The sequence below is a fragment of the Lycium barbarum genome, chromosome 4 (genome assembly GCF_019175385.1).
Source record: "Lycium barbarum isolate Lr01 chromosome 4, ASM1917538v2, whole genome shotgun sequence".
Lineage (NCBI taxonomy): Eukaryota > Viridiplantae > Streptophyta > Magnoliopsida > Solanales > Solanaceae > Lycium > Lycium barbarum.
In genome coordinates, this window is record NC_083340.1 from 18,739,758 (window position 1) to 18,752,400 (window position 12,643).

Genomic DNA, 12,643 nt, shown 5'->3' on the forward strand with positions numbered 1-12,643 from the left:
AATTAGACATCTGTTCAAAATATGACAAGCTGTACTTACCGCTTTTTCCCAAAAGTGATGTGGTAAGCTTGTTTCTATGATCATTGTTCTTGCCATATCTTGAAGGGTTCTGTTCTTTCGTTCAACTACACCATTTTGTTGCAGAGATCGAGGTGAGAAGAAATTGTGTGTGTATCCTTGATCATTACAGAATTCTTCAAAAGCTTTATTTTTAAATTCTCCTCCATGATCACTTCTAATGGAAGTGATGTAGTATCCTTTCTCACGCTGAATTTTCTCACAAAAAAACTTAAAATTATTTAAAGTATCATCTTTATGAGCAAGAAATATTACCCAAGTGAAACGAGAGAAGTCATCTATTATAACAAATGCGTACCTTTTTCTTCCAATGCTAGCAGTTCTAGTAGGACCGACTAGATCCATATGAAGTAATTGCAAGGGCTTTGATGTAGACACAATATCTTTCGAACTGAAGGAGTTTCTAGTTTGTTTACCTTTTTGACACGAATCGCATAAGTGATCTTTTGTGTAGTTGAGTTTTGGCAATCCTATTACAAGATCATGTCTTGCTAGTTTTTCGATTCATCGCATACTAGCATGCCCAAGATTCTTGTGCCACATCCACGGATCTTCTCCCATTGATGCCAGGCATATATGACCTTTAGGATTTTTGACAGAGTCCAAAGTGTATACATTTTTGTTTCTGCTTCCAGGAAGAATCTTTATGCCAGAGGAGTCTTCTATGACACAACCTGATTTACTAAATCTTATCTCAAGATCTGAATCACATAGCTGACTTACACTTAACAAGTTATACTTAAGTCCCTTTACCAACCAAACATTTGAAATGTCACAGGAATTATCAAAAGCAATAGTACCAATACCAATTACCGTTCCAGTTGAATTGTCTCCAAAAGTTACCAATCCTCCATCAAAGTCAGTGACTGATTTGAATAGACTGTCATATGTATTGAACACGCACTGTCTAGATACCATTTTCCCTTTTTCTTTTTCTTGTGGTGTTCCTGCAAGACAAAATTTTTATTCTTGTTTAGGTACCCAAGGGTTCTTGGGTCCTTGATGGTTAGTTTCAAAACAGTTAATTTTCTTGGGTTTCCATATCCAACCAGGTGCAGTTGAAAATCGAAATCTACAGTTATGATAGTTATGGCCGAGTTTTCCACAGCAAAAACATGTTTGAAAAGGTTTTCTTTCCACTCTATAGGAATCGGTTGAGCTATGCATTCCAGATTTCCTTTCAGTCCTTTTAAAAGTTCTAGTTGGCTTATCAGTGTTTAAGGAATCAGTTTTCTTTCCTTCAAAATTGCTAGTCATTTGCACAACCTTTTTCCCAGTGAACTTATGTGTATAAGTTGATTGGTTTGACTTAACATAGTTATGGTTGGAAGGTTTCAGTAAAGTATCTAATCTAGATTGTAAATTGTAAACTTCATTTTGAATCGAATTTTTTTCTTTTTCGCAAATTTCTAATCTTGATTCCCATTCCTTTTTCCCTCTCTTCAGTTTTCTATATTCATCAAAGACATTATTTAGGTCTATAAGAGTTTGATCTAATAATTCTTGAGTTTCTTCACATTTAGCGCAGGAATGAGAACTTACCTTACTGTCTCCTTCGAGAGCCATGAAAAACATATTTTCACCTTCTTCAGATTCTTCATCTGAGATCTCATCTTCACTCCAACTGCTGAAAGCTCTTTGTTTTTGATAACCTCTGGTTGGTTTCTTTCTTATCTCAGGACATTCAGATGCAATATGGCCATATTTTCCACATTCATAACATTTTTCGTCATTCTTTTGCTGTCCAGTGGGAGTCTTGGCTTTTCTAAAGTTTGAGCTTCCTTTTCTGTTATTTCTTGATCTTCTCATGGCTTCTATCACATGCCTCGAAATCATAGCTACTTCTTCTTCTTTAAAATCATCATCAGATTCTTCAACTTGAGCCTTGAAGGCGACCACTTTCTTCTTTTCGTCCTTCTGGTATCTTTGTATATGATTCTTCTCAAAAGCTATTAGATTTCCTCTTAATTCATCATAGGTGAACTTATCCAGATTTCCATCTTCAAGAACAATTGCTTTGGTTTCCCAAGTCTTTGGCAGACTTCTAACAAGCTTTCTAACTTGTTGTGAGTTGGTGTAGGTTACTCCAAGCGATTTGAGTTCTCCAATAATCTTGCTGAATCTTGTGAACATTGATTCGATGTTCTCATCTTCTTTCATCATAAAGGCTTCATAATCGTGTCTTAGAGCATCAATTTTTGTTTCTCTTACTTTTGATGTTCCTTCATAAGTGACCTCAAGTTTATCCCACATTTCTTTGGCAGTATCACAATTTGAAATTTTTGCATACTCTTCTCCACTCACTGCACAGTAGAGCAAGGCTATTGCCTTTGCATTTATTTGCACTGTCTCTTGTTGTTCTTTAGTAATGTCATGTGACTCTAGATCAATTGTTGAAGTTTCTGCATCTTCTTTGTTTTCAGTGTCCGCTCTGGGAATGGGTTTAGGTCCCTTTTTAATCACAACCCAGGCTTGATAATCAGTTGACTGCACGAATATTTTAAACCTTTCCTTCCAGTGGCAATAGTGTTCACCTTTAAAGTATGGTGGTCTTGTTGTGGAGTGCCCATCTTGAAATATTGCTCAAGGAATTTGATATCCAGCCATTTGATCTTTTCTCACGTGCGGTTAAGCACTGAAAGTGAGACCTTGCTCTGATACCAATTGAAAGTGCAAGAGGGGGGGGGGGGGGGGGGGGGGGGTGAATTGTTAAAATTTTCGATCTGTTAGTCGACTACCTACTTAGTGAATGCTAAAGTAAGGTGCAGAAAATAAATGACACACGTATTTTATACTGGTTCAGATTCAATATGAATCCTAGTCCAGTCCCCTTGGGTTGTAAGGGTGTTCTCTGCAGCTCTTTTATAAGGTTTGGTACAATGAAGGTTTTGAATGAAGTTCCTACGTCTACACTCAAAACACTCTTATTCTTTTTTATACAAAGTCTCACAAGCTGTAACTCTCCTTTCTTTTTTATTACACTATGAATCACTCAGACTAACAATGTTTATTTAAAGTAAACCAGAGCAATGGAGAGAATGAGACTGTTGCATAAGTCTTGTGTTTGTGAAGCAGCCTTTTTATAGCGTTTTAGGCTCTTCACGCAGAGAGATCAACCCAAGGGATTTGATCCTATTTCCAAGAATAAGACTGAGCTTTTGCTGCTTTCCTTGTGTGTCGAGGCAGCATCAGAATTATTACACTTCATGAGATATGCCTTTTAATGTTGGAGATGACCTTTCCTTCTTTGAAACGATTTGATGCTGCTGGAATATTTCTTCTTTATTGTGCAAATATCTTTTCCTTTCTTGAATGATTTTGTACTGCTGAAGAGTACTGCTGTTAGCAACATTAGGGCTGGAAAGCCATTACTCGAGTGAGCCCAGCTCGTTGGGGCTATACTGTGGGCTCCCATCTTGTTGGGGCTGTTTTGTGGGCTCACATATATTCCTTGTGTGATTTAATTACTATACCTGCACAAGTAAAAATTGTCATCATAAAAACTTGACACTAACAAAATATGATTGCAAGAATAGTGTATTTTCATTTCCTTAATGAGTTTAATCAATACCTGAGAGTCTAATTCCACAATACATAATTAAATTCAACTAGAGGGCTTTCCATCAATTAAGAACTTCGATGTTAGTTTAGAAATCACACAATGATTGTTGGGGTGATTACAAGAATGACGTACTTCGGCCCTGCTTGCTTTAATATCTTTTAAGAATATAATCTCCATTTAAGAAAATTCATTGGCACAATTTTCGTTGCCCATTGGGCATAAATTATGGGCATACATTAATTTTGCCGATGAGGCGGGAGTTCAAAACATTTCAATTGGCCAGAAACAATCAACCTGATCAATTGACCACAAGTTCTGCCTTATAAATAAAAATTACATGTGTTGCTCAATTGTTCATAAATCATAACGGATGAACAAAGAGTTGATACTATTCATATCCAGTATTTCCTCTATTAGTTCAGAGTTGAAAAGTTCTGCTATTAGCGAATGTAATAGAGTTCAGTTCTTATCAATACAATTTGATATTTTAGCCATTGTCAATCCATGTTATGGTGGCGAATGGTACTTCCACAAAGGATTTGAAAAGAAGTTTCTTACTACATACCTGGTCAGGTATCTAATAAGTATCAAAAAAATAATCCACTTGTTCATTGTCCTAGCAAAGAACACAAAGTCTTTCTAATTAAGCAGCTTTGAACTCATTCTCCCCTTTCTCAGTTACAATTTTGTCCCAATCAACCATGCCAGAACCTGTCTTTAAACTAACTAGTAATTGATTGTTATAAAATGAACTAGTATCATTTTTCTAATATAGACGTTAAAGTTCACCGATGTGAGCTTTGCAAAGTACAGCTGGTCCTGAGATAGCATAAAGAAGAAACGACATGCATGTCAACAACAATTGAAAGAAATAGTTTAGTTATGAAGAATCCTATGAATATTGAAGAACTTGAATGGATCAGAATGGATGAAGATGATTCATCTAACTGACAGTAACTAATCTGAGATAGAAACAAAGTCGATTGAAATTTTACATTTTTTTTTTTAATCTTCTAGTCACTGTTAGACTGGGAAAAATCACAAAGTTGATCAACTTAAAAAAATAAGTCTTTCTTGTTTTCATTTCTAATCTGTCTTTGAGAGGTCAATTTAAAAGACATAAGTGAGGCCCTGGTGCAAATATTTATTCACAAGAATAAGACAATACTTGGTTGCTTTCAGTCCTTATCATTGTCGGTATGTAGCCAAATTCAAGAATATTTGTTATCATCCAAGCACAATAATCTAAAACAAAAGAAAGAACCAAATACATGCCAAAAAGAAATATATGATTCATTAAATTCTAGAGCTATAGTTCTTGATTGAACACGATCCCAACATGGGGTTCCTTGGATTCTCCAAATCCAATCCCAGAAGTTATTGGATTGCTGGTGCAATAGCTCTTGTTATCATTCTCACAATTATCTTAAAGAAGTTAGGCATTTATCTATATTGTAAAGGCAATAAGCAGCTCTCGAAAACCAAACCAGATGAAGAAAATCAAGTTGATGAAAAGTCTATGGACAGTATTGATTCTGATGCTACTATAAGAACTTATGCACTAGAAGAGTTGAAGATGGCAACCAAAGACTTCAAGATTCGGATTGGCGTGGGAGCAACTTCATATGTTTATCTGGCTGAGCTTGGAGATGGAAAACTAGGCACGGTGAAGCGAGTCATGGAGGAAAGAGGTGGCAAAACAAAGATGTTCTTGGATGAAGTCTCTGTCTTGCTTAGGATATCACATCCAAACTTGGTTGGGCTAATGGGATTTTGCTTGGAAAAAGGTAATCATCTTCAAACTCCTATGTTCCACAAGTTTATAAATGCTTCCATATTATTAGTGAAGATAAAGAAGACTCATTGGCCATATAGCTCTGTTTAACATGTTCTTATCAAAGACAAAAGAAATATCATATGAGATGAAATTAAAACTCTCTCTTTGGCCTATTTTTATGGATATGGTATTTGATACTGAGCATTAAGAAACATGTATGGAGTATATAATGCAGTATGTTTTCAGCTGTTTTCTATTCTCCAACTCACTCCCTCTCCACAGTTAAGGGAAACAACTTAAACAGTAAACATTTTTGGAATAGTTTTGTGGATGCTAAAATTCAACATTTTTCTTGTTGGCATGAGGATTAAGCTGCATGAAAATGATCTAGTTCACAATGTTCACGACATTAGTGATGTTTTCCATCAGAATTTTCCAGGCCTGCAAGGGGAAGATTTTGAAGCGTCTGACTTATCCCATATAAAAGTTTAAACTGTTAGGCAGAGTATATCTTTATTTACTTGATTATGTCTTCAAAATTGCCCATTACATGCCGGCCTAATTCTTTTTTTACGGATCAAGTATGTGAAAATTCTTTTGGACTATGAGAAGTGGTGAAACTCGAACCCAGGACCTCCGCCTACGTTGATACCATGTTAAGAAAATGAATCTAGGGCCTATCAACCCCAAAACCTAGGTCATGAGATAAAGATTTCCCAAAACCATACAAGGAGACAAACAACCTGCCCCTCAACCAGTCTGGGGCAATTACCAGATGAAATCATCGAGGTCTTGTTAACTATTACTCCATTAGATATTGGATCAGAACCATGTTTTGACCCAAAATTTAACATTAGATATCTGTTCAGATGATTGAAAATGGTCTTTAGTGTAGATAATACCAAGGAAGACTACTTCAACTGGGGGTTGGGGGTGGAGTAGAAAGAATATTCAGCAAGAAAAAACCAAAAGAAAAACATCAAAGGGAATTTTTATCCGAAGAAGAGAGAAGAGTATTTGCTGTGAACTAAGAATAAAACTCATCAGGATCCTTTTGTTGTCCTCTTCCTTGTGTCCCAATTATGTCCTTTTCTTATACCATAGTAATTACTATATGTAACACTTCATATTCACCAAGAAAATCCCAAGAAAGATTCAAAGAGATTTTTTGTCCAAAATGAGAAAGGGCTTCTATTGGCTCTTTATTGAAGAATAGACAAGAGTATATGTTGGAGAAGTAGAAATAAAAGCTACTCATCAGGATCTTTTTGCTGTCCTCTTCTTTTTGTCCCAATTATATTTTTTTCTTATACCATAATATATACATAGTGCTTTATATCTGACTCAAATTCAGCTCCATTTATAATATAAAGCAGGAGAACAATTGCTACTTTTGGAGTATGTTCCAAACAAAAGCCTCTTTGAGAGGATACACACATACAATGGTCAATCCTCTGGTATCCTATCATGGTCTAATCGTCTAAACATTGCATTAGACGTCGCTCGTGCTCTTGACTATCTCCACTCAGTAGCCGATCCTCCTGTCATACACAGAGATATCAAGTCATCAAACATTCTGTTAATTGACGACGATCATGCCAAGCTTGCTGATTTCGGGCTATGCAAGTTAGGCAATGATGTTGTAAGCGCAAGTACTCCTACTAAAGTAAAAGGTTCACTCGGTTATGTTGACACCTATTACCTTAACACGGGGCTAGTGTCACCAAAAATTGATGTTTATAGCTTTGGAGTGCTACTTCTCGAGCTCATTACAGGGCTCAAGTCGGTGCAGGGCTCGATGACACTTGCCGAATGGACTGAGGAATGCAGGAATAATGAGAATATGGATGTGCTAATTGGTATGTTGCAGCCAGAACTCAATGGTAATGTAGATATAGAACAGCTAAGGGTTTTGGTTGATGTGGCTAACTCAGCTTTGATTGAAAATTCTGAAGCAAGACCAAACATGACACAGATTGTCTATAGAATTTCAAGTTGCATGGAGCCTCCGCCTGTCCCTGAATTACCTGTATAGAACTAAGAAGTGTCTAAAATTAGTACCATTAAGTCCTTTTTTTTTTTTCTACATGAACATAAATGCAAAAACATCTATTTAGTTTGACTATATTTTTCATAAGTACACAAATTGAGGAGACAAAAAATATCAGCTAATAAGACAGTCAATATTGCACTTGTGATGAAAGTTACAAGCCTCGAACAATATTCAATATACAAGATAGTATTTTTTTTCAGTATACCAAACCAAGAGAGAAATGAACATGAAGCTTTTGAGAAATTAGCATGTCTCTTACCTTTAAAGATAATTAACAAACACGCTCCAAAATTTCAGTAGGAGTAATAGTTTTAGCAGGTAGCGTCTCTCTTAAAAAGAGAGAATGTAATCCCAAAATGTTACAAATTCGAGTTTACTTTCCTCTACATCGACTTTCTTTTTGATAACCGAGTAACCCTCGAGGGCCAGTGGCTCACGAAACTTAGTAGATAATGGTGCAATCCTCTACCCTAAACCACTTAAATATGTTAAAAGTAAAAGCCCCGTAAAATATGGGTATTAGGTAATATTATACTATATAGATATGTTCTTTTGTCCTTATCAATTTTATCCCAAATTTATTTACAAATTCCTAAAAAGGAGAGAATTAATTACTTCCCCTTTCTAACCACATCTCTATTAGATTGCCATAATATTCAGATTCCAATACGAAGGCACTCCTCCTATAAAGTGAGGGGATGGTTTTCATTTTTTTTTTTTTTGCGCGGATTACCCTTCATTTGGGGTGGTCTTTAATTTTTGCCCTTCAAATAAGTGGTCTTTAAATTTTTCCCTTCGCCTAATACCTCGAGGTTGTGGGTTCGAATTCCAGCTCAGTAAAAAAATAAAATCGCAAGGCAGAATTTGCAAAACTCTGCCTTGCGAATTTTTTAAAAAATTTTGACTGAGTGGGGGTTCGAACCCGAAACCAAGGGATTTTTATCGAAGAGCAAAAGTTAAAGACCACCAATTTGAGGGACAAAAATTAAAGACCACCCCCAGCGAATTGCCCGAAGATTTTTATTTCAAGAATGAGTATTGCAATTATATGATGAAGGCTGATGGTTTTTATTTCACTAAGTGGTCGTTTGGTTTAAGGTATAACATGAGTTATGCCGGTATTAATTTTTATACCACGTTTGGTATAAGGTATAGATTTATCCCGGGATTATTTTATACCTTGTACCAAACGTGGTATAAAAATTAGTGCTGGAATAACTCAACTTATACCTTCTTAACCCACTTATACTGGTATTATTTTATACCATCTTTCAGATGGTATAAAATAATACCAACAGATGGTATAAATTAGTCCCGGGATTGTAATCCCGGGACTATTTTGACCTCAAACCAAACGACCACTAAGGGTTCTAATCCTCTGCCTTCTGACTTCAACTTTATAGCTCCATGGTTTGGATAAAAAGCAATTCATTGGTTTTTGTCCTTCAAATTATTAATTTATATTCGTAGTTCAGTCTCTGTGTTATTTGATTAGAGCTTTTGGTCAAAGATACCCACAAAATATTACTATATTATAAGAGAGAATCCAACTATTTTGTCGTCCTCGGTTGCATTGCAACTAAGCTTCTCAACTAAAAGCCTGCAACTAAGCTTCTCACAGTATGGTTTGATCCTATCAGACTACTACATGTGTGTTGCTTTTTTTCCCCTGCATATTGCCCTCATTCATTTCTCATATGGGCCAACGTAATTGGACTTATTATTTTTGTCATCTTCACAGCCAGCCCATAGGGACCCACAGGGGTAATAAAGTTGCATACTTGATTGTTGTTGTTGCTTTCTCACTTTTGCATAATTGGTCATTTTGATATCAAATTAACTTTTTGTGAATCTCTTTTAAATTATTATGACTCTTTCGTCTCAAAATATTTATCGTGTTTAAAAATTAAATTACATAATTTTAAATTATATTTTAAAAAAAATCATTATATTGTTAAAAGTATTGCAATTTATAGTATTATTCATAAATTTTTTTAATATTTAAATTTTAAAATATTGAATTAATCTAATCTAATATAACTCTGAAAATTAGTCAAATTGCCTTCCAAAAACAAAAGTGACAATTATTTTGGGACAGTGGGAATATATTATTTATTTTTATATGTTTTGGTAAAATTTAGGCAACTTTGGAGTCTTTTTTTTTTGTTTGAGCATTTATTAGGTCTTACTATATCTTTTATTAAACCTCAAGTGTTTTGCTTCTTTAGCGAGCTCATATGAGGTTATAAACATCTGTCCTAAAATTATGTTTAAGTGTAGTTTTAAAATCTTTTACTTTATTAATGTACTTTAATTATTATTTATTACTCCAATATTCTTGTAAGATCGTTAGGTTTATTTGTGTAAAAACTTGAAACTAAGATTATAAATATTGTAGTATAAATTTGGAGTTAATGAATTTTTTTGGTGTATTAGATGATTCTAGAAGATGAAAACATGAATTTGACTAACACAGGTGAAAATAAAATGCATTATTAAATCTTAAATGAGTTCAAGATAAACACCAAATGAGTTTGAAGCAGAGTAGAGTTAGAGTGTTGGCTACGGGTTTGGGCGGATTCGGTAGCGCTTTGGTTAAAAACTTTTATGTGTCTTAAAAGTTCATTGAGTATGTATAGATTATTAATTTATAACTAAGTAACTTAAGAAAATTATGATTCGAAATTTCAAATTCTGGCTCCGCATCTGATTTGAAGTAAATAATTTCATCAAAATGAAAGTTAAAGATATTAAAAGGAGTTAAATGAAAGTTTTCCTTTTATATATTGGAAATATTTTTATTTGAAATTTTAATTATTATACAGTAAGAAAGTGTAACAAAATTATATTTTTTTAATTAAAATATCTGAGTTTATATTTTGAGTTTGGGCCTGGGCTTAGCACGGGCCTCATAAAACTAGTAACTCTAAGAACATCCGATCCTTAAAATATTTATTTGGATGATTTACACAAATATCTTTTTTGGCCATCATTTAAATTTTGTCACTATTTTTCAAAGTTGTGAAAATATAGCTCTTGAGACTAACAAAACATTAACCTATCATCTAACGTCTACAAAACTTAGACCGTAGTCTAAGTATTCTTATACGATTTTTAGTTTGCTAAAAAAAGATCTTTAGACCGTGATCTAAAAGATCTGTAAATTACAAGAGAAATAAAAAGAGGACATTTATTAAATAGTTATCTCAAAAAAAAAAAAAAAAAGGACTACTAGTGAAAATTTATGTATTTATTAGAACAATAGACATACTTTAATGTTTAAGAAATGATCAGGTTTCATCCTCAAGTTACTTAGCTAGCTTTTGACCATAGATTTTGGATCAGATTTAATATTTCAGATATTTGTTTGGCCATAATTTGATCCGATTTTTTAAAAAATTTATCTTCAAAATATTTTCAAGTTCCAAAAACAAGCTCAAACCAACTTGCGGGAGAAATTTCACTTCCACTTACAAAACATCAAATTATTTTCAAGTAAAATGCATATCCAAACACAACTTCAAGTTTCAAAAATCACAACTTCAAAAGCTCAAATTTTCAAGTTTGAAATTTCAACTTCAACCATATCTTACCAAACGGGAGCTTACGACTACTATAACGGCAGTTTCAAGCAGGATGATGCCTGGTTAATTTAGTTCTTTGAGTTCTCAAGCCCATTGACATTACATTAATGGGCTGATGGACGACTCAAATTTGGTGCTTTGAGTCCTAAAGCCCATTGATAGAAAAGGTCCATAACCCTACTAAATGTGTCTTGTATAGGTAGAATTACCATAGAACTTACAATTACAACTATTGAAGCGTACAATTGGATGTTTCTAAACTTTTATAGAGAAATTCTCATAAATACCACTATGCGTAATAACAAATTATGACGTAATTTTCCCTTTTACATGTGAGGTAGAAAAGAAGCACAATTGGATTTCCAGCTTAGAGTTTGGGCCAAACATAGCACAGCCATTTATACCTTGTTAGAAATTGGGCAATTTGCCCGATTGTCCTATTCGGGGGTGGTCTTTAATTTTCTTCCCCTCAAATTAGTGGTCTTTAATTTTTGTACTTCGCCTAAAATATCCTGAAATTTTGAATTCGAAGCCCAGCTCAGTCAAAAAAATAAAATTCACAAGATTAAATTTCGTAGCAAAATTAGGCTATTCGGGCAAAGCCTAATTTTTGTAGAATTCCAGCAGAGTGAAAAAAAAAATCTGCCTTGCGAAATTGCAAAACTTCTGCCTTAAGACAGAATTTTCGCGAAGCCTTGCCGTGCGAACTTTTTTTTTTTTTTACTGAGCGAGGGTTCAAACCCAAAACCTCAGGGTATTTTCGGTCATTTTTTTAAGCAAGACAAAAATTAAAGACCAGCAATTTGAGGGGAAAAAATTAAAGACCAACGCCTTTGAAGGTCAATCTGTGCAAAGAAATGTTAAAAATTAGGAGATGGGCATTTGTTGATGTAATTATCGAGTAAAAATTTACTCGCAAACAATGAATACATCAAATCACTGAATGCATTTCGTACATACACTTTTAATCGGTAAAGCTAGATTATTTTGTTTGGCGTAGGCGTCGAATACGAATAATTAATTAATTAAGTTCATTGTGGTAGAGATGGTTGAGACAATACAAATCTATAGTTCTTTAAATCTCCACTTAACATGATGTTTTTATTGAAAATAATGGCCTTGTGAAAATTAATTCATACTATCATCACTATTGGTCAACATTGCTCAATCGCCATAGTCGTCGTGGCAACTGTCAATGCTATCGCTAGCCATCACCTCATAATCATCACCACTGAGCAGTGAACACTACCGCTAGCTTTTATAGTGCATATCACCCAACTAATCGTATTTATAACAACGTGTAAAATAATATTTTCTCTAATAAAATATTTCATTTACTTATTATTTATTTGAATTTTATATTTATTAGCTCTGACATAAAATAAATTACACAATTTTAGATGTCGAGAAAACAAATCTTCTTAATTACGCATCTAGTATTCAAATTTACAAAATAAAATTATTTACTAGTGGAAAGAATTTGTTTGGGACAAGCACTGAAGCAAAGACGTAGTATTGTCAATATGAATAAAATAAAAACAGATTTAATATATCTTCAATAAATAAACACAACCTTTTTATTCTTATTT

General features: G+C 34.1%; 2 protein-coding genes across 2 annotated transcripts; one reads left to right on the forward strand and one right to left on the reverse strand.

Annotated features, from left to right (window-relative positions):
* Positions 1–582: 582 nt before the first annotated feature.
* On the reverse strand, positions 583–2,648 carry LOC132637231 (uncharacterized). The gene is made up of 3 exons (XM_060354349.1): positions 2,613–2,648; positions 1,128–2,529; positions 583–1,025 (listed from the first exon to the last, which is right to left on the reverse strand). The coding sequence occupies exons 1-3, from the start codon at positions 2,646–2,648 to the stop codon at positions 583–585; spliced, it is 1,881 nt and encodes a 626-aa protein (XP_060210332.1).
* A 2,213-nt stretch (positions 2,649–4,861) lies between these two features.
* LOC132638246 (probable receptor-like protein kinase At1g49730) lies at positions 4,862–7,529 on the forward strand. The gene is made up of 2 exons (XM_060355193.1): positions 4,862–5,427; positions 6,794–7,529. The coding sequence occupies exons 1-2, from the start codon at positions 4,980–4,982 to the stop codon at positions 7,450–7,452; spliced, it is 1,107 nt and encodes a 368-aa protein (XP_060211176.1). The 5' UTR covers positions 4,862–4,979; the 3' UTR covers positions 7,453–7,529.
* Positions 7,530–12,643: the final 5,114 nt, after the last annotated feature.

Excerpts from the sequence above, each read along its gene's own strand:
- LOC132637231 (XM_060354349.1), bottom strand. The coding sequence starts at position 2,648 with ATGGGCACTCCACAACAAGACCACCATACTTTAAAG. Across the intron at positions 2,530-2,612 it reads AAGACCACCATACTTTAAAG|GGACCTAAACCCATTCCCAG; the intron begins GTGAACACTATT and ends GTGATTAAAAAG. Across the intron at positions 1,026-1,127 it reads TCGATTTTCAACTGCACCTG|GAACACCACAAGAAAAAGAA; the intron begins GTTGGATATGGA and ends TTTGTCTTGCAG.
- LOC132638246 (XM_060355193.1), top strand. The coding sequence starts at position 4,980 with ATGGGGTTCCTTGGATTCTCCAAATCCAATCCCAGAAGTTATTGGATT. Across the intron at positions 5,428-6,793 it reads GGGATTTTGCTTGGAAAAAG|GAGAACAATTGCTACTTTTG; the intron begins GTAATCATCTTC and ends AATATAAAGCAG.